Source organism: Stegostoma tigrinum, chromosome 10 (genome assembly GCF_030684315.1).
Source record: "Stegostoma tigrinum isolate sSteTig4 chromosome 10, sSteTig4.hap1, whole genome shotgun sequence".
In the NCBI taxonomy this organism is placed as follows: Eukaryota; Metazoa; Chordata; class Chondrichthyes; order Orectolobiformes; family Stegostomatidae; genus Stegostoma; species Stegostoma tigrinum.
In genome coordinates this window covers 73,808,083-73,830,840 of record NC_081363.1, presented here as the reverse complement: position 1 = coordinate 73,830,840, position 22,758 = coordinate 73,808,083, and the positions used below count along the sequence as shown (strand labels likewise).

The 22,758-nt window shown below is 41.0% G+C and overlaps 1 protein-coding gene across 2 annotated transcripts in view; it reads right to left on the bottom strand.

The window, feature by feature from the left end:
* slc8a3 (solute carrier family 8 member 3) overlaps positions 1-22,758 on the bottom strand; it is a 421,591-nt gene that overhangs the window by 8,528 nt on the left and 390,305 nt on the right. For both annotated transcript variants that reach the window (XM_048538004.2, XM_048538005.2), the window contains exon 6: positions 20,864-20,963. In XM_048538004.2, coding sequence (XP_048393961.1) covers positions 20,864-20,963 — 100 coding nt within the window. The remainder of the gene's footprint in view (positions 1-20,863; positions 20,964-22,758) is intronic.

Here is a 22,758-nt window from a genome sequence, read left to right as displayed (position 1 = left end):
TTGGGTGCAGTCAATCCCTATTAAAAGCAAAAGATTTTGATTTCAGGCCATTCATCTCGTTGTGAGAATTGCTGAATGCGGTATTTACGCTCAGCACTTTATCCAAAAATCATCTCATTTTTACCCCGGGCAGGCTATCAACTATGACGGAATGAGGATCATCTGGATTGGAACCCAAGGGTTCAGTTTATTTTTTCATTTACCTTCATGTTTCACATTCATCTCATGACACTGAACAACAGTTTGGAAAACAACACCAGGATCGTCTGCGTCCAGTTAACAAAATGCACATAATTCATTAAAACGGTATTTTCCATGGCATTACAAACTTCTGCGTATGAGAGGCGAGCTTAGACTTTCTGTGAGTTGAGTAATAGGGGTTGGAATTTTGTATTCCCTTTGGCACTCCTCATTCATGGACAGAACAAGAAGGCTCTCATTGAAACTTGTTGTACTTGTTTGTGCACTGAGAACGAGGTAGCATGTCATATAAATAACACCATTGTATCTTTTGCTGACAATTATGTGAAGATCTCCCATTCATGTTTCTTACAGCAACGGAAAACCAAGCTGCGTCTCTCAGGCTATTGCAGATGTGGTATTCATCAATGACAATAACATTTGCTCTTTCTGTCCGTCTGGATGGTTTTAAAATCTCACTTGTTGGTGGGCTTACTTAGAGGGTGATAACTGATGCACATGGAGATACATGGGACGCATGGTGTATTGGCTCATCGGCATACCAACAGTTGGTGGTGGGGTATGGTGGAAGAAGAGAGAAAAAGAAAATCCATGGAAGGAAATGCAGCTGGACAACAAAATTACCCTGGCTGCAGAGATGGTTTCCATGAAGAATGGGATTGATGGGAGAGCTGTTTGAGACGATGAAATTGGGACAATTATTTGATACGTAGTATTATTTGTAAGCTCTTCTTAGTGCTAAAAATGCGGACTCAATAGGTTTGATTGAAAAAGTTTTGGAAAGTGGTCAATTACATTCAGTGTAGTCAAAGAAGATGACAGCACTCCACACCTTCCAGACATTCTACAGAGTTGAACTGGAAAGGGGCATGCCACAGCATAGCAATAAAATCGAGAAAAGGAACAGTATTGATGTTGCTGTGAAACTTGAATCCATACTAGGGCATTTGTTGTTGACCAAAGTTAGTCGTTTTCTTTGATAGTGGGAGCTGAAATTATATTAGGTGCATTGCAAAAATAAAGCTTCTATTCTTGAATAATATTGAGACCATCAGACATAAAAATGCATTATCATTTCAGGAGAAAGCAATTTCCAATTAGACTTTAGTATTCTATAACTAAGAACAAGATGTTATGGACCAGACTAGACTCCCTCAAAATATTTTAGTAAGGTAGCCTAGATGCTAACTTATTTTTAAGGTAGATGTGAAGTGTCATTTTCCAGATGCAATGCATCTAGTCAAGCAACTCGAAGTTAAGCAAAACACAAGTTATTTGAACAGCATCGGTAAAATGCAAACAAAAGAAAGAGGAATTTAGAATAACAACTATTGGAAAGCTTAACCAAATAATAGATACAGTAACTGGTACTAATTAACTGTTCCCATATCCCATAAACACATCCCTTGGCAAAAGGGCAAAATCAGATACAGGTGCTCACATGCAATTCTCCAATCCAGGAGGAAGGAAACATCAAGAGACAATTCAGGGAGAGTGCAGCAGCCAGGAGACATTCACTGTAGCTTCCAACTCTTTTGAAACCTCAAAGGCTTCTGCTTAAAACTTAAAAACTAAAAAATCTAGAGAGCTTGGTCTGTAAGAGCTGGCCTCACCCAGGCTGCTTCCTTTGTTCCAATTTTAAAACAAAAACCCCAAAGCCTCACAAATTGTTTACTTTCTTAGAGACAGCTTAGCACATCTGCCTTACAACCTTACTTCAAAAAAGAAACCAAGACAAAATAACCTTTTAAAGGGATGGCTTTGTCACAAAGTCAAAAGGCCAAAACTTGAAATAAATGTGTATTTCTGAGGCTTGTCTTTAAACAAAAGCAACTTTAAGTAGCTTTCTCCAGTGAGAAATTTTGATTCTGTGACATATTTGTGAAAAATAGTGAGAAACCTTTTAATCAAATAAGAATAGCTGCGATGAAAATATTGATTTGCTTTGTGGAATTCTATCAGGTATTATAGAGTGCTAAGCTCAAATTCTTCTGAAATTAACTAATCCAAACCCTTTAGAGTCTTTCAGGAATATTTTCGCTTGATTCTTTGAAGAAATTATTACAGCAAAGGTCCATGGACCTCTTATTACTTTTAGACAGACAACCAAAACAATGGAATTAATATCTGCAAAAATTCCAGAACTCTTAGAGAATTTTGTTTTCTGATGCTGAAGGGCACATGTCCCCACTCAAATGTAAAATTTGGAAAAAAATACTTAAAAGAGACATGAATGAGAATCAAACATACATCAACTGGGTTTCGTACTCAGCAAGGCCAAAATACAGTGCAACCTCAATTTGAGTGAAACTGTATTGAGGACACAATCATTTGGGAAAATGAGCTTCTTCTGCTTTTACAATCTGCAATTTTTGGAGCAATTAATTTATGAATACAAGCAATAAGCAATAGCTCACTGCCAGACTGCCTTCAACCGATTCTTCTACATTGTTTTATTATACTGCCTTTCTCCCCAGCAAAAGCACCACAAGTCTTTGGTACACTCAAAACTGATCTTTAAGTTATTTTAATCTAAGCAAAAAAAAACAAAAAGTTTTCATGGACGTCATATTCAAGGCATTTGGATTTGGATACAGGCTGCAGAAGTAAAGACACCAAGTGTCTTTTTCTGAGTCTCCCAAATGAATTTCTGATGGAACCCTGGTAGAAAGAACCAGTTAAGAACTAAAAAGGACGAGCCAATTTGTTAAAACTAGATCTGTAATCATTGTCACCTATTGTTTTATAGCTGCTCTGCAATGCACTACTTTTCTATTCCAAAGCAAAGGGTGTATTCAGTATCATTCAAGCTAGATATTGTTAAGATATCTGTATCTTTAGCCTAGAGTAGTTATCTATGAATATTATTCTTCATAAATATTGCAAAGTATACACATAGCACGCTTAATATGGATTCTAATTTCTTAACAAACGTTAATCATAGCCAAAATGTCATACGCTAATCCTTTCATGTCTAATCCAGCATCTGCTGAGCCTTCTTTCACTCTTCCATTCAGTCAGTTTAGTTACAACACTGCATTGTCAAGCATCACCAGTAAAAGTTACATGACAAATTAGTCTAACCCTAGTTGCCTGATTTGGCCCACAACACTTGACGCTAGAAAAGAGAAGCAATTAATTTATGTCACTTATGCACATTAGCAGACAGTCATAAATGACTCAGCCTTAATTAGTGAGATATTCAAACGGTATCGTGCTGCTACTATAAAAAAAATCGTTTCACCCAGTGCTACCATTTCACTGTAGAAACACCCGTATTTTATAACTTTACAACCACAGATGTTGCCTTTTGTGCACGAACTAGAATATTAGGATTAATTTTTCATTATTATCATTAGCTATCCGTGTAGGTTTCATTTCTCAATTTTCAATACACCTTACTCAACATCTTGAACATTCACTCCCTCCAGCACTGAAGCACAGTGGCATCAGTATGTACCATCTAGAAGATGCAACACAGCAAGTTGTTAAGTTTCCTTTTGCCAGCACCTTCCAAGCCCTTAATCTCTACTAAGAAACAGAAAGGACTGGAGAAACTCAGCAGGTCTGGCAATGTCTGCAGAGAGAGACACAGAGTTAACATTTTGAACCCAATATGATTCTTCTTCACAACCGTCTTGCCATTCCTTCCTTTTCATTGAGTTGTAATACTGGAGTTACCAACTCAATATTATTGTAGGGGCATTTTTATCACAAATACTGAAACAGTTCAAAAAGGTGGCTCATAGCTATCCTCACAAATACGGTTAGGAATGAGTATTAAACACCGGCATGTCAGCGATACCGACATGCGATGAATGAACAAACCAATTGAAAGTTGAAAACCCTAATGTATATAAGATCTTGATGGATCGATCCAAACACTTGAGACACAACACGAGGAATCTCTTTCCCACGGATTGTTGAATTTCTTCTTCAGAATAATGCATTCTAATCAATTGTGGGTTCGATAGCTTCGTAGCCGATGGACCTAATAGTAAATTTGGAATTTCACCATTTACCCATCACTTAAGATGTGAAGTATAGACAGTAAGGAAAAGTGATCTTGGAAGTTGTGTTCAGTCGGCATATTGCCTGGGTTTAAATATCTCAATTTTTTGGCAAAGCAGCAGATTGCAATGACTGGTCAGGAGAAAGGTACTTCAGCACCGTACAGATTGAAGGAGGAGGAAGAACTGCTGTTTGTGGAGTCTTGCTGTGTGTAAAATAGATGCTGCATAAGTGTTAATCTGTACTTTGAGCTTGCAGCCATGTTGGAGTTTAAAGGTGCCCAGAACTTGGAACATTAACAAACACTTACGTCCTGTTCTTCTAGGCCTGTTTTGAACATAGATCCCAGACAGGACAACCTCTGTTGCAATTCCCAGGATTCCAGTTGTCACAGCTCCTGTTAATTTTAACAGCACCGTCTGTAGCTATCATCATGGTTATTAAGCTGACACTGTATTAGTTTTAACAAGAAATTGACTATTGCGAGGTCAGATATTTCTGCAATTTCATTGGAAATATTGAGCTTGCTCTCAGACTTTAAACACTGATGACTGAATAATTAATCATATTTTCATTATTTACTGCACTTCAATGCTTAAAATAGAAGAATGTGCTGTGATCCTGCATCTAAAAATTTCATATTAATAAACTGGACTCATTAAAATTCGATTTGAAACACAGTACTCCCAAACAGCAACTTAAGGATAATTTAAAATAGCGATTCCAATAAAATAATGACAGCACAGGCATCCAATCATTAGCAGTAATAATTTAGTCAAGACAAATCACCATATTCAAAATTAATTAGATTAGAAAAATTACAAATGTTGGTTTGCGTGAGAGCAAAATATGTATTGCTGATAGTGTAATCTGGAATGGTTAGGGCCCTGATATATTTTCAGTTATCACATTTCCTCCACTTTCTTAATTCTTCGTATGCAAAAACAGTTTTGCAGTGCTTGAGTGAGCTGACATCATGAAGATGAGACTCAAGCACTTAATGCATGGAAATGCCTTTGTGCCATATTGGTAATAAATGGTTTATGTCTCAAATCCTATTCTCGGATATTTTTAACAAAGGTTAAAATTTCTAATGCAGATATTTTAAATGAAATAAAAGCCTTCCAATGAAAGTAAAGGAGCGAAGAGTTGTATACAAAGGCTTTAAACACCTTTACTACTAACATTATATGATGAAATATTCAAATTAACCCAGCATTTGCATGAATCCTTTACAAATTGATGCTCCTTCTCGATTGTTCAAATTTTGCTCATTTTTAAGTTCTCTCTTTTGCCTTTATTCACTTCCAGGCCTTAGTCTAAATAGCATCAGAGATACTGGGAACCTCTCTGATGAAGGGTCTAGGCCCGAAACGTCAGCTTTTGTGCTCCTGAGATGCTGCTTGGCCTGCTGTGTTCATCCAGCCTCACATTTTATTACCACAGGTAACTAGTTTTGATTTGATAGGAATTATAAAGTACTGACTGAGGTTTAATTTAAAAAGAGGTAAACCATGGCAGGAGAGCTCAAAGTCTTCATGTGTCAGGTCAGGGACAGTCCCAATCCCCTGGGCCAGCATGTATGCAGGAAATGTCTCCAGCTACAGCTCCTGGAAGCTGGAGTGGTGGCTGGGAACACAGTGGGGCATCGTGGATAGTACATATAGAGAGAGGTGGTGACAGCACAGGCTCAGACTCTGCAGGCAGGAAGGGAATGGGTGACCACCAGTCAAAGCAAGAGAGATAGGCAGGTAGTGCAGGAATCTCTTGTGGTTATTCCCCTGCAAAACAGATGCACCATTCTGGATACTATTGAGGGGAATGGCCACTCAGGGGAAAGCAGCAGCAGCCAAAATCATTCCACCACGGTTGATTCTGCTGCAGAGGGGACTGGTAAAAAGTGTGCCGGGGCAATAGTCACAGGGGACTCAACTATAAGGGAAATAGACAGGCGATTCTGCGGCTGCAAACAAGACTACAGGATGCTATGTTGCCTCCCTAGGGTCAAGGATGTCTTGGAGTGGGTACAGGACATTTTGAAGGGGAAGGGTGAACTGCCAGTGGTCATGGTACACATCGGTACAGACACCAAAGGTTCAAAAAAAAAAGCGATGAGGTCCTAAAGGCAGAAAGTTAAGAAATCGGACCAGAAAGGCAGTGATCTCAGGATTACTACCGGTGCCACGTGCTAGTCAGAGGAGAAATGACAGGAGACGATGGATGAATACATGGATGTGAAGATGGTGTCAGGAGAAGGGTTTCAGATTCCTGGGGCATTGGGAGCAGTTCTGGGGGAGGTGGTATCTGTACAAATTGGATGGATTATTCTGGGCAGTATTGGGACTGATGTCCGAAGGGAGTGTTTGCTAGAGCGGTTGGAGAGGATTTAAATTAATATGCCGAGGGGATTGGAACCTATGTAAAGAGCCAAGGAAGGAGGCAGCAAGAACAGAAACAAAAGCCAGAAAAGGGAATACGAAAAGTGATAGGCTGAGAAACCAAGAACAAGATTAAAACAGGGCTATTGAGAAAAATAAGGAGGAGACAAACGCTGGTAAAAGGACAAGCTTAAAGACTTTGTGCCTTAATGCACAGGCCATCTGCAATAAAGTGGATGAACTAATCATGCAGATAGATGCAAACGGGTACAATATAATTGGAATTATGGAGACATGGCTGCAGGGTGACCAGGGATGGGAACTGAATGTCCCAGGGTATGCAGTATTTAGGAAGGGAAGGCAAAAGGGAAATGGTGGTGGAATGGTATTGCTGCTTAAAGAGAAAATTAACACAATAGTGAGAAAAGATATTAGCTCTGACATTATGGTGTCCGTATGGGTAGAACTGTGAAATACCAAAGAGCCAGAAAAAATTAGTAGGTGACATACATAGATCCCAATCTGTAGTGGTGATGTCAAGAACAGCATTAAACAGGAAATTAGAGATGCATGTAATAAGGGAATATCGGTGATCATGAATGATTTTAATCTGAACATAAATTGGGCAAATCAAATTAGCAACAATGCCATAGAGGAGAAATTCCTGGAGTGTATATAGGATAGTGTGCTTGACTAACATGTGGAAGTACCAACGAGACAGCAGGCCATCTTGGATTGGGTGCTGTGTAATGAGAAGGGAATCATTGCCAATCTAGCTGTGCGAGACCCCTTGGGGATGAGTGACCATAACAAGATAGAGGGCCAATCCATGGCTTACATAGGAAATTAGAGATTTTATGTGATCTAAGGAAGAAGCATACAGATTGGCCGAGAAAAATAATATGTCTGAGGACTGGGAGCATTTTAGAATTCAGCAAAGAAGGAACAAGGCATTGATTAAGAAGAGGAAAATACAGTACGAGAGTAAGCTTGCAGGGAACATAAAGACTGGTGACAAGAGTTTCTATAGGTACGTGAAGAGAAGGAAATTGGTGAAGAAAATGTAGGTCTCCTACAGACAGAAACAGGAGAATGTATAATAGGGGCCAAAGAAATGATTGAGCAACAAAATACACATTTTTCTTCTGTCTTCACAAAAGAAGACACAAATCAGCTACCAGAATTGTTGGAGGATGTAAGATTCAGTGAGAGGGAAGAATTGAGGGTGATCAGTATTAGTAGAGAAATGGTGCTGGGAGATTTTTTGGGTTTATAGGCCAATAAATCCCCAGGGCCTAATAATCTACATCCCAGGGTACTTAAGGAACAGCAACAAACCTTCCATCTAACTTTTGCTTTCATTATGTGCTATATACTGTATTGAGCCACTTATAAACCAAAACTATGGGCAGAATTTCCTGTGCCTATAGGCATAGGTCCTGAGGCAGGAAGTGAACTGAATTCGGGGAGCTGGTTGCACACCAGAACCCTGCCACCTTCCCACTTTCGTCCAAACTCCACCCCCACCAATGTCAATTGAGGATGTGAAAGGTCGGTTAGTGATCAGTTAGGGGCCTCATTGTAACCAGGCAGCAACTGTTCCAGCTCCAAGTGCAATGGGGAATAAAAGAAACGGTGTACTGTGCTGTTTAACGACAGTGAACAGGCTGTAAATGGACATGGGTGGCAGGGATGTGGAGAAATGGACTTCGTAAATTTACACTAATCTGATCAAAGGACTGGACCTATTTGCTTCTTGCTGTTCAGGAAGATCTGGGTGGGACTTCAAACAGTTCGGGTTTCCCTTTCAAAACTCCAGCTTTTGGATTTAGTCCTTGCAGATGCAGATCCTGGGCCTGCGTCTTTTTTCTTTGCCCTTGGCAACGCGAATCTACCAAACATACAGCTGTACTTTTCTCTGTGTCCTCCTGATCTTTTCAATTCCTGCCAACATGGAAGGAGTGTATCTGCACGCAAGATCAGACAGCACACTCCTCAAGGTCTGAACTGTCAGCATGTCGCAAGATGACAGCAAAGTCGGGACGGTCTACACATATCAAGAAAGACAACTCAATAACCTCCAACTCTATTGCCTACGAAACATCCCGGGCACCGGATGGAAGGAAAGAAACACCTATGTAGATGTCTGGATGAGTGCAGGCCCAACAGCAAGAAGCATGAGACCATCCTGCACACAGCTGCCCACTTGATTGGCACCATATCCACATATATTTCATCTCTCCAACACTAACGTACCATCCTCAAGATCCACTGCAGAAATTCACCAAGACTGCTGAGCCAGCTAATTCCAAACCCACAACCACTTCCACCTAAATGGACATAGTCAGCAGAAAAATGGGAACACTACCACCTGCCAGTTCCCCTGCAAGTCACTCAATATTCTGGCTTGGAAATATATCATCATTTTCTCACTGCTGCTGTGTCTAAATCCTGGAACTTCTCCATAATGGATTTGTGAGTCTACCCATACCAAATGGACTGCAGGGTTTCAAGAAGGCAGGTCATCACCATCGTCAGAAGGGTAACTAGGGATGGGTAGCAAATACTGGCCCAACCAGCAAAGCCGACATCTAATGAACAACTATTATTAAAAAAAGATCCTTTTGAGAGCAAACATGCCAAGCATGCTGATGCTAATCAGGCAAAGAAGGTTTTGTTGGTTTGGGTATGTGTGCAAAATAGAATTTGGCTGTATATTTATGGATAGATTGCCTGTATTAAGAACCAACAAGATTCCAAAGCTTCAATTCAAGAACACTGTTAAAAAAAGTTCCTCAACATTAATCATAACAAGTGGGAAACTGTAGCCAATAACTGATGTGAAGTTACAAAGCAGATGGCAGCTTTATAACAAGTGCTACCACTTTCAATAATGCTGATGTAAGACTGACATGTTTGTTATCAATTGTAGCTTAACATTTGATACCTTCAAATTTGTGGGACCCATTGTAGAATGGATATAACTTTGGAAGACAATCACCAATTCATCCACAAACTCCATAGCTACCTCTTTCAACATTTTGGGATGTACAGTATCAGGTCTTGGGGACTTGAAAGCCTGCAGTCACACAATTTTTGGAACACAGTTTTCTTAGCAATATCAATATACTTCAATTCCTAATTTTCCCTCGTCTCATAGATCTTTAAATCTGAGAAATTTCTGGGAAACACAACCTAATACTCTGACATGCCTCTGACACTACCACCCTCACATTTGTACATAAAGCCCTTTCATGTCATCCAATAAATCAATGCAAACCTCACAGTTACAAGTAACAGCAGAATATACTTAAAAGACTAATGCAATCTCTGGTAGTAAGGAAACAAAGTCTGTGTTGACACTTGAAATGTTCAAGAAGCATCTACCATGTTATAGGAAGGATATTGTGAACTAGAGAGGGTTCAGAAGAGATTTACCAGGATGTTGCCAGGAATGGACAGTTTGAATTACGGGGAGAGGCTGGATAGGCTGGGACATTTTTATTGGAGAGTAGAAGGTTGAGGGGTGGCGTTATAGAGATTTATAAAATCATGAGGGGGATAGATAAAATGAGACAGAGGTGTCTTTTTCCTAGGTAGGGGATTTAAAGACTAGGGGTCATATTTTTAAGGTGAGAGGAGAAAGATTTAAAAAGGGCACGAGGGTTTTTTTTTCCTACACATGGAGTCATTCATGTGTGGAATGAACTTCCAGAGGAAGTGGTGGATATGGGTGCACTTACAAAGTTTAAAAGACATTTAGGATAAGTAAGAAATGTTTGGAGAGACATGAGCCAAGCACAGGCAGGTGGGACGGGTTTACTTTGGGATTGTGGTCAGTATGGACTGGTTGGACTGAAGGGTCTGTTTCTGTGCTGTATGACTCTATATTGTCAGATCACTCTAACTGGATTCCTCAGCAATAAATACAATGGCAAGATCAATTTGACATTGATTGGGTCTACCTGAGTTTGGTGGGTTAATGTTAATTGTTTACTTTCTGAAATATCAAGAGTTGAGGGACCTGAATATTAAAATACTACTCAGTTCAGGTGACTTCAGTCTTTGCTATAAATGTTCATCAGTGACTTGAACTATTCTCCTCAGAAGGCTAATGAGGAAGATGGTGTGCATTGTCATTGTGTTACATGGGCAAATGAGTTCAAATAAAGAAAGAACTGTGAATTCTGATTCCTGTACTTCGCATATGAGAGAAAAAGTTGACATTAACATGGTCCAATATTAGTAACAATTGGGAACAAAGTTCACTGGTTTTAAACAGGTTTGCTTAAATCATATCAATTCTACAGATTTGTTCCTAAAAACACATGCTGACTGAAATAGTTTGCTGAGGGTAATACGATACAATATCACATTTGATGTATATCCTGCTGAAATGGTTCCCAAGTGGTGATAAGACTATTTCATTGTGCGAATGACTGATAAGTGAATATATTACTCCCAGTCTCCGATGTTATAGAATGTTGGCACTTTCAACAAGGAGTGAACTGGTTCACTAGTCAGATATACAGCTGAGGTGAATTTGTAGCTTAATTATTTCTTTAACAATTATTCAAATTTTATTTTCTTTTGAACTCTGTGGCAGTGGGACATTGCACAGATCTGTTGCACTTATTTCAAATCAGTAGTGAATAGTTAAGCTAATACTATACACATTATTTTGGCAGTTCAAAAGCTAAACTTAATTGTGAATGCTGAATAGAATTCTCACTGGAACTGGTTACTGAATCAAAATCAGAAATTGCTGAAAAAACTCAGCAGACCTGGCAGCGTCCATGGAGAGAGAAACAGAGTTAATGTTTTGGGTACAGTGACCCTTCTTCAGAAGTCCATTGGTTCCAAAGAAGGGTAACTGGTCCCGAACTGTTACCTCTGATTTTTCTCCACAGATGCTGCCAGACCTGCTGAGTTTTGCTGTCATAACACCACAGACACCACAGGGAACCACAGCAACCAAAGGATCGCACTGGGCTCACCTTGCTGTTGCTATCGCCATGGTCAAGCTCTTCACAAGAAGTACAAGGTGAGTAAGAAGAAAAGTACGAAAAAAGGGAGCAAAAGAAAAGTGTACAAGCCCCAGGCTCAAGAGCCCTACTCTGCTACCAGCTTGGACACATTATCCTGTTTATAACCAGTTTAATTTGTTTAATTGTGCGCTACAGCCAAGGCTGAACTAAACTCACTTCCTGTTCTTCCCAACTATTCTACAAACCCGACAAATATTTACTTAATGCAATGCCTGGTCTCAACAGAGGGAATGCAAGAGTTTACAGCTGCTGAGTAACAAATTTTGACACTCTGCAGTGAATGAAATAACTTTGTTATCGCAGATTGCAAGAGATGCCGATGACAATCTGATCTGATATTGCAACATTCTGTGATATAACTCTGCTCTAAAACCAATTATATAAAGTTGGAGCACCTACCGTTTACAATTCTCCGAAAAAAATCTTCAAATCCTTTTAAGATATTCATTTGATACATAATGGATTCAGTGAAAAGGTTAGAACATCAATGCCCAACATCAGGCTAACCTTTGATCACTATAATTTTAGTCATAGAGTCATAGAGATGTACAACATGGAAACAGACCCTATGGTCCAACACATTCATGCTGACCAGATATCCTAAATTAATCTATTCCCATTGGCCAGCATTTGGTCAATATCCTTCTCAGTCATTACAAACTAATTCACCTGAGGATTTGGATACTGGCAAGTCATTTATTGCACTTATTGTATCATTAATAAACACTCAGGACCCAATCAAAAAACCTCAAAATGCTTGGTCTTGCATCTCAACCCCAGTTCTACCCACTCCTGGATTCTCTCGTACTACTCTAAGAGGTGTAATAGTAGTGTCCCTACCTGGGCTCAAGTCACACTTACTCCGAATGGAACTCTGAGCAGGTTGATTAGAATATATCCATACCACTCCACAATGCCTCTCTCCAGGAATCCAGCAACAAGTGAAGACCTATCTGCAGTCCTGGCAGCATCCATCATTCCCAGTAATGTTGCTGGTAACAGAGAACTACAAGCCTCTGATTGGTCAGCACTTCTCTGTATTTGATTTATTGCCTGTGTGATGCCTCACAAGGCTGAAGAACGCATCAAATCTTTTTAGGATTTCCATATTAACAGTGATTTCTTCAGTAATTCCCCATCAGACCAAGACGTCACCTACGCTACCAACTTAGAGATGGGTACATGCCTGTTCCTTGTTAGATTTTTCTACTAGCTTTGATACAGTCCTGTAACTCGCAAATCTACAAGGACAGTTCAGCAACTTTAAAACCTGATTTTGGCCTGCTGTGCTTTCAGAGGAATGTGGTGAGATCCCTTTATTACCCTACAAAACTCTAACAGGATTAGACAGCGTAGATGTGGGAAGGACATTCATGATGGCACAAGTCCAGAACTGGGGATTATAGTTTAAGTTACGGAGAAAACTACTGAATTTTGAGATGAAGAGAAATTTCTTCAGCGGTGAGCCTGTGGAATTTGCTACTACGGAATGCAGTACAGGCCAAAACATTGTGCGATTTCAAACAGGAGTTTGCTGTAGAACTTGGGACTAAAGGGATCAATGAATATGAAAGAAAAGTGGGGTCAGACTATTGAGTTGGCTGATCAGCCATGGTCATAATAAATGGTGGAGCAGCTGAGAAAGGCAGAATGGTTCTGATATGCTATATTTCCAAAACACACTCGTAAGCGCGAGGTTTTTTTATATTGCTTTTCTTTAATTTAGTCATGATCCACATGCTTTTAGATTGCTGATTGATTTTTTTTGGGCCACTTCCTGGCTTATTTTTCTGGTTTTGTCCTTTCATGCACAGTTTGTTTTCCTTATTGCTTTTTAGTTTTCAGGCCTTTCCCCTGCTGTCACAGCATTTGTGATTGTCATGTAGTTACGTTCAGAGCTGGAGGTGAGAGGGGCTGTGCGAGGCTTGGCCATTCTTAAACATAACCTTGCGTTGAACATTGCCCTTTCACTCCATGCTTTGCACAAGGATTCACACATTCTACCATCTCTCCGTAGTTCTGGCAATCATGTGATCTTACATCACCAATGATGTAACCTATCCTATTAACATATTCATATTAATCCTTCACAGTACAGCAGTAACCCAATGTTGCAGGACCATCCACTTTAGCGCCTATCTGAAGTAGATTGTGTGACAAGAAAAGGGCTTGCAATGAAGAAAGATAAATGTGTGGTGTATAAAAATGTTTGCTACAATGTCAGATACCAGCACTCAACCCAATTTAAAACCACTTAAAAGCTGAACATTTCAATTTCAAGTTCATATTGAGAACTTGCTTGGACTTCTATTCATAGGCACCTGAACCTCACTGAACTTGCGGCCAATGTCAAACTAAAACGAAATGTGTGAAGCATTATTTATGCCTTGGAAGGCAATGTGCTCAAATTCAGTTCTGCTCTGTCTGGTATCCTCTGTAAACTGCACTGTGCTTGCACAAACAGCTCAGCAGCACTTTCCTAGGCTTGAGAGAAGCCAGAAGATGGTTTATGCAGCCAATGAAATTCAGTCTTCTGACACAACCCTTTAGATTGTCTTTCCTCTGGCCAGTCAATGCTCCATTACCTGTGAATCCACCTCCTTCCAGAACCTTAGAACCATATAACAAGGCCAAGAGATGATCTCTCGTTCATTCACCGACACCGAGAGGGAGTTTAAACCTTAAAATGCTTTAAGCATGCCATAAGCTTTAAGACGCTGCAGCCAATGTAAGGGCATTTTGCATTTACTGCTTTAGATGCAATGAAGGTTGGTGTGTGAGCTAGCATGCGAGCAGCAGGAAGCGATCTGTGGAAATTTCTCTACTCAAGGGAATTCGAGCATATTCTCTACGACTGTGTCCTCGCTGTTTAACTCTTTGTGAGCCCAAGTGCCCAGGGAATTCATCCAAATCTTGGACATCAAAAGAAGAAAACAATTCTGCTGGAATTGTGCCTACAAGAAGGGTTCAAGAGCGGGATGGGGAGTGGGGTGGTGTGGGTATTGGTGAGTCTTGGTCTTTATTTTCTCGGTGATGGTGAATACTCCTACAACTATTCACCATGTTTGGCTGCACACCCAGACAGAATCAGATAGATAGAGTTTAAGGAACATGTCGGTGAGCCTCATGAGGTAAACTGTGAATCACCATGACCTCAGTAGCCATATGTTCCTACTTTGCTAAGAGGCTGGAAACTCTACGCTGCACTGTAGCCACACCATCATTGGTGAGCCTGTTAATAAATGTTACCTCAGAAGTCTGGCTTGAGATTTAGGGAAAACCAAAGGATCAAAATGACAACAAAACTCAGCTGACTGAAAGGTAGGTATTAGCTCCCTGCCTACTAGTAGACGTGGATGAAGATGACAGAATGTCTGTAAAACAATTGTCAAGAATCTAATGTCACAAGAGCAGGACCCATGTAGTTCTAGTCACACTGATAGGAGGCTCAATGGAGTTACAGTAGGGTGTACCTGGACAACCAAAGGTCTTCTGGGTCTTTCTTTTCATACATGGAGGGGAGAATTTTCAACATGTAAAAGGCCTTTAAAACTCAGGGGGAATATTTGCAAGTTCTGCACTGGCGTGCCTTTGTATTTAATCCCGCAAACTCTGTTTTCAAGATATCACAAAACATCTTATTGACGAAATTGGGATGGTTGTATCACAGTTAATCCGGAATGTGAGAGGTTCAATTACTCCATGGTGGGCTTTAACAAATGGAAATAATTTCCAAAAAAATGTAGTAACAAGGAGGATGGCTATGGTTGAAGTGGTTGTGAAATTGTCAGTTTGACCTAGAAAGCTGGCTGGTTCATTGATGTCATTCAGGAAAGATAGCTGCTGTCCTCACCCAGCCTGACCTGTCGTGATTGGGAACAGGTGGACCTCATTCGCTATGAAGTTCTTGAATGGGGTTGTTAACCTGGGTCAATCAGGAAAGCCTTGGCTGACCAATATAACCAGGCGATTATGATGTCTTCAGTTAAGAGTGGATTCCGAGCTGGCTGGCCACAGCCTGTGTACTGGATACTAGTAAATAAAAGGTGATGACTCGGGACCTGGACTCTGTGCAGTTATTTCAACATATATGTGACTCCAGCCCAACACCAACACAGTTGCTTTCTGACCAAATAACTCCATTGTATTAAATTGTCACAGACAGCACCAGGCAAGCATGGATGGTGAATAAATACCAGCATTGCCAATGAGAAGGAACAAAGCAATGAAAGCACTAAATAGAACATGCACAAATTTATTTCCGCACTTAACATGTCAATTTGTTTTCACTGTGGCTCAGTGGTTAGCATCGTGACAGGGACCTGGGTTCGATTCCACATTCGGACGACTGTCTGTGTGGAGTTTGCACGTTCTCTTTGTGTCTGCGTGGGTATCCTCCGGGTGCTCCGATTCCCTCCTGCAGTCCAAAGATATGCAGCTTAGGTGGATTGGCCATGGGAAATTGCCCAGAGTGTCCAGGGATGTGGAGGCTAGGTGGATTTGCCATGGGAAATATAGGCTAAGGGGGTGGGTCTCAGTGGGATGCTCTTTGGGGGTTTGGTGTCAACTTGATGGGCCAAATTGGCCTGCTTCTGCACTGCAGGGATTCTATGATATTAAGCCTTCTGCTAAGTGAGGTTGATTTTTGCATCTCTGGCATCCACTGGGTAAATTCAATATTTAAATGTTGCGGCAGTGACGAAAAGTACATCTGATGGTTGTTTTGATTCCTTGACAGTCAACGTAAATTCTGATACCTCATAACATGGAGCATTGTCCCTAAATATTCTTTTTCAAGTAACATAACCTTCACCCTTTAATATGATGTTTGCTCGTCAATCCAAACCAAGCCGTAACAAAGCAAAAGTGCACTTTCATAAAGGTTGACACATGGGATGTTTTGGCGTGGGTTCTCTTGGGAATGTGGCCATTGTTATTTCCATAGAAAATATCCTGTGCCTGTTACACAAGCTTGTCTGGATCAGATTGTCAACTTGTTAGAACAACCATTAATAATACTTGCATCGTCTGGAAACTGCATAAAAATCATTCAGTCAGCTGCCATGTTGTCAGCCAGCATACTGCCTCATGAGATAATCTGTCCAGTAATTTTTTTTTAAGTTATCATTTATTCACAGGATCAGGGCATCACTGCCAAGGCAGCAATTATTGCCCATCCCCCTAATTGCCCAGAGTCAACCACATTGCTGTTGGTCTGGAGTCACGTGTAAGCCAGACCAGGTAAGGATAGCATGTTCCTTCGCTGAAGGACATTAGTGAACTAGATGGGTTTCTCCCCGCCTCCGACAATTCGCAATGGATTCACAGTCATCATTAGATGACTAATTCCAGATATTTATTGAATACAAATTCCATCATCTGCCATTGTGGGATTTGAATCTGTGTCCCCAGGACATTATTTGGATCTCTGGAATAACAATCCAGTGTAATACCACTAGGCCATCGCCTCCCCCTGAGTGGAATGGAAATATATTTGCCTCTTCTGTCCATATCATTCACATGTCACCTTCGTGACACCCTTGCGCAGAAAAAAAATGCAACTCTTCTTCCAAGACAGTAATTAACAATGGATTTGAAAGATGAATTGGTACCTTATGGTCCAGCAGAAACAAATTCCTATTATTTGATTCTTAGGATGATAGAAACTTACTTCACAGAAGGAGGCCACTGTGCACCACAGTGCCAGTGCTGTCTCGCTGGAAGAGTAATCATGCTTATTCCCATGCACCCACTTTATGCCTGCAATACTGTAAATTCCTTGTCCTCCAGTGCATGTCCCACTCTTTTAAAACAACTTCTGGAGTTAGTTACTACCACCCTTTACAACATTGTGGGCTGAAGGGCCTGTTCTGTGCTGTACTGTTCTATGTTTTATGTTCTATAGCGCACTGCAGGTGCTTCAAGTGAGGATATTTTCTACTCTGGTTGTCTCCAAATCTTTTGCCCTCGATTTTACATCTATTACCTTTGGTTACTCAGGGAGTTTTTTTCCCCCCAACTCAAAACCTTATGAGCATAAAATCTCTATAGGCTCATCTCCTCACCTTCCCTGTTCCATTCAGAATCATCTTAATTTTTGAAAACTCTCCCAATGACTGAAGTCCCTCATTTTATGTACATTTAAACACCACGATTTCTCTGCTTTATATACGTGATCCTAAAGTCTACAACTTTGTGCGTTTCTGTTTACCATTGCCAAGTTTCATACAACGTGCCAACATTATAATGCTACACCCTAGTCCTCAAGGCTCAGCCATCTATGGAAACAGAAAAGCTCAGAAACTCAGAGAAGTGTTATAAACACAAAGGTGATTTCCGGGGATAACTTGCTCAAACCATCTCCCAACCTGTGATATATATGAACCATCAGCTTATGCTGTGTTTCCCTGAGCCAATTTCATATCTAAAACACCACTCTCACCCTTTCTCTACACTGCTACCATTTCGATAATCCTCCCACATTGCCCTTTGTTCAAATCCATACGACAACAGCTTGATCAACCATCAAAAAAAAAATTCAATCAAGTTAGGGTCATAGAAACCCTACAGTATTGAAGGACCAACTGAGTCTGCACCAACACTCCAAAGAGCATCCCACCCAGACCCACTCCTCTATCCCTGCATTTCCCACGAAATGACAGACAATTTAGCATTGACCTAACCTGCACAGGTTTGGATTATGGGATGAAACCCACTCAGACTTGGGGAGAACATGAAAACTCCACGCAGACGTAATAAGAACTGCAGATGCTGGAGAATCCGAGATAACAAAGTGCGGAGCTCGATGAACACAGCAGGCCAAGCAGCATCTCAGGAGAACAAAAGCTGACGTTTCAGGCCTAGGATGAGGATGGAATTGGACCTGGGTCCCTGGTGCTGTCAGGTAGCGGTGCTAACCACTAAGCCGCCGTGCCATCCAAATAGGCATGTTTTGCTTTGACAAACCAAACGCCAGTTCTCCTTGATTGGTCCATTTCTTTCCAAATAAATTTCACCTTTTTCGTAGACTCGCCAACTTTAAGGACATTTAAATCGTCATTGGATAAACATATGGATGATAATGGAATAGTGTAGGTGAGATGGGCTTCTGATTGGTTTCACAGGTCGGCGCAACATCGAGGGCCGAAGGGCCTGTACTGCGCTGTAATGTTCTATGTTCTAATGATTCCAGTAACTCGCCTATTACTAATGTTACGTTAATCACCTTGTATTTCCCTGATTTATCCCAGTCCCCTTTTTTGAACAGTATTAAAGTATTTGGAGAATTGAAAGTTGTGGCAGACAACAAAGGTGATATTTCATTATTCTCAACAAAGGTACATGCCAATTGGAAAGAAAGACTCTGCAGAAGGATGGTGGCTAAATAAGGAAGTTACAGTATAAAATTGAAAGAGAAGGCACACACTAGTTTCAAGTTGCATGGTAGACCAGAAGCTTGTGGAAGTTTTAGAAACAAGCAAATGATAACAAAAAAGTGAGATTACAGCATATGAGTAAACTAAGAAGACATATGAAAATAGAGAATAAGATCTTCAAGTATTTGATGAAGAAGAGAATAGCTCTTTAGTCCCTTATTGGGTGACACTGGGCAATTAATAAATGGGAAACAAGGAAATAGCAAAGACTTTGAACAGGCATTTTGTATATACCTTCAAAATAGAAGACACAACAAGAATCCCTGGAATAGCAGACAATCAAGGGGGAAAAGGAAGGGGAGAAATAAAACAGTCACAGTCACTGCAGAAGATTGCTAGAATTCTTAAAATGAAGGCTGACAAATCCCCTTGACTTGATAGTCTGCATCACAGATTCTTAAATAATTGACTGAACAGATAACGGAAACAGCAGCTGCAATCCAAAAAAGCCAGCATTCTGGAGACGTCCTGGTGGATTGGTACAATGGAAACCAAACTCTTCTGAGGGAGACCGAAAGCTGGAAATGTAGGCTAGTTAGCTGAACATCTGTCGCTGGGAAAATGCTGGAATCTGTTATTGAGATGTTGCAGGATATTTAAAGATTCACCACACAATTAAGCAGGGTCAGCATGGTTTTCGGAAAGGGAATCTTGTTTGACAACTTCTTCACAGTATATTTATTAACTCTAGAAATATGCTGAGAATCCTTTCTTACTTAGTCTCCAGTGTCTACCAACGTTTTAATTCCAGTCTCTGGGTTTGTTGCGAGTTGCTTGTTTTATTTGTTTTGGTCACAAGGAGGTTGTTGGATACATCCCTCTGTACCTGAGCTAATAAAGAAAACTGGACAATAAAATAAAGTTTTGGGTCTGGATACTGCAACACAATCACAATCAGAGACTCTTCTCTGGACCATACCCCAGTGCATTTTTGAAGAAAGATGCCCACTGTTGCTGGCAAACCGGATTTCCTAAATGGTCTGAATTTTTTAGAGAATGAGTCTCGTCGAATACACATGTTCCATGCGTGACGATTCCATGGAGACAGGTGGAAATGATGGGCTGCTGTCCCCTGATTGGCAGGTAGTTCCCAAAGAGTGGGATCTCCAGCACTGCAAACCTCACTAATGAGGAAAGTCATAGAATCCCTGCAGGGCATAAGGAAGCCATTCGGCTCATCGGGACCCATCCCCTCAACTTCATGTTTTCCATGGCTAACCCATCCTAGCTTGCATGTCCCTGGAGACTATGGGGCAATTTAGAATGGCCAACCCATGTAACCTGCCTATCTTTGGACTGTGGGAAGAGACTAGAGCACCCAGAGGAAACCCACACAGACATGGTGAGAGCATACAAACTCCCACAGACCGTTACCCAAGGCTGGAATCGGACTCAGGTTCCTGGTGTGGTGAGGCAGCAGTGCTAACCACTGTGCCGCCTTCCGACAGTAATCGCTTGAGCGTCTCAAAAGCATTTGATCCCATGATGCCTTTCCCGTGAATCTGATAGAGCATCCCACCATTCTCCAGCTAGTGGGCATGACTTTTGTTGGACTACTTGGCTCTTACCTGATGAGAGAGTTTGTATTTAACCACAGCCCCTGATCAAACATTACATCCTATCAAAAAGCATCTCCAATGACAACATTCTTGGTAGCCAAAGAAAAATAAACATTTTCCTCAAGGGTATCGTCCATGTGTTGGGTTTTGCTTTGTGTCTTGTTGCCAGCTCACAGGAAGATTATGTCCCATGTTAAAAACAGCCCACAGATCAGGTACATAGCTCTTACCTGCACTGACTGTGATGGCCTCCATGAACTGATCCCGCCATGAATGCGTCCCTACCACGAGCGCTAGGTTCGTCTTCTTTATAAGCTTGTCCACTGTGCTCTGCCAGTGAAAAGGACACAGAATAAATCAAAGGACAAAAAGTAGACATACAACCTCACACCAGTTGAGGTTACCACAAAGGACTCTCCTTCTCAACCTCTCCCCTTGCCTGAGACGTGGTGACCCTCATGTTAAACCACCACCAGCTGTCTCTCTCTGATGAGCCAGTGAGACTGTGGTGACCTTGCCTTTATGCTATAAAAGCACAATGTATATCCTTGATGCATGCAAACATGATGGACAGGAGAAGACCAATAAATCTATGCTGTTTGTCGCACCCAGCCATATTGCCTTACAAATCAGAGTGCATGCACTCCTATCAGAGACAATGGGAACTGCAGATGCTGGAGAATCCAAGATAACAAAGTGTGGAGCTGGATGAACACAGCAGGCCAAGCAGCATCTTGCTCCTAAGATGCTGCTTGGCCTACTGTGTTCATCTAGCTCCACACTTTGTTATCTTGCACGCGCTCCTACCCCACTATATGTCATATTAGAAAATCAGGTAAGAACCTGGGCTAGTTAGGAAAAGAAATGGTAGGAAAAGAAATGGAAAATTCTTCTTCAATCCCCCTTATTGTTTGAAACTAATATAAGAGATCAGTCTTTTTCTGAGATAACACAGTGTGGAGCTGGAGGAAAACAGCGGGCCAGGCAGCATCACAGGAGCAGGAAAGTTGATGTTTCGGGTCAGGACCCTTCTTCAGAAAGGGTATGATCTCTGGAAAATTTCTGGGGAAATTTCTGAAGAAGGGTCCCGACCCGAAACATCGACTCTTCTGCTCCACTGACACTGCCTGCCCTGCTGTACTCCTCCAGGCCCACACTGTGTTATCTCTGACTCCAGCATCGGCAGTTCTTGCTATCTCTGAGTGAGTCTTTCTCTGATATATGTTACAGGATACCTACCATTTGTACAAGGTGATCTCCACTTTAGCTGGACAAAAGCATAAGTTTTGCTTGAAAGAATACAGTGAAATAGCACATAAACTGCATGACCTGACAATCTGTTTCATGGGTCTACATTTTGTAGGCAAAAGAAATGCAGAGCATCATTCTAGGTCCACCATTGCATAATGTTTAAACAGAACCCAATGTCTTCCCTAACCTATTTGATTGAAATAATCAGTCTATCACAGTTTCATGATCTTATAAACGTGGATCAAACCACCCCAAATATTTCGTGGAAGTTTCGAGGCTAGGCTTCTCACATCTATCAAAGGTGACTAAGGTGTTACTAATTTGGAATTATGTTGTCAAACTCCACTACACCTTTGCTAAAGTCTCAATACCCATTACTAAATGATGAGACCAAATTGGACCAAAACCTGTGAGGCAAACATGATTTTTTTTTGGAGTGAATCTTCCTACAAATACATGCTAGATTATTGATTGTTTTAGCTATTGGTTCACGGCATTAACATTAGTCCGTACAGATTCACATTCCAATTAATCACTTTTTCATCACTGGCTGTCATTCTTTTCCCTGTGTAATGCATGTAGGTTTAGTATTTGACATTCCCCCATGCCTCACCTGAAACTTTCCAGGTGAACCATCATTTGTCAAACAAGGGTCCAGTTACTCAACATATCTGGATCTGCATGTGGCAATTGAATACCCTGCACTGTCCTGTCCCAGATATCTTGGTGTCAGTGCAAAAGTGCCTCACACCCCTCCCACAAATATCTTGATCATTTACAAAACAGTGCGAAGCAAAGGTCCCAACACTAATCTCTGAAGGAAGCTATTGGTAATTGGCTGTATAGTGAATTGGTAGCAAAGGTAAAGCTGTTA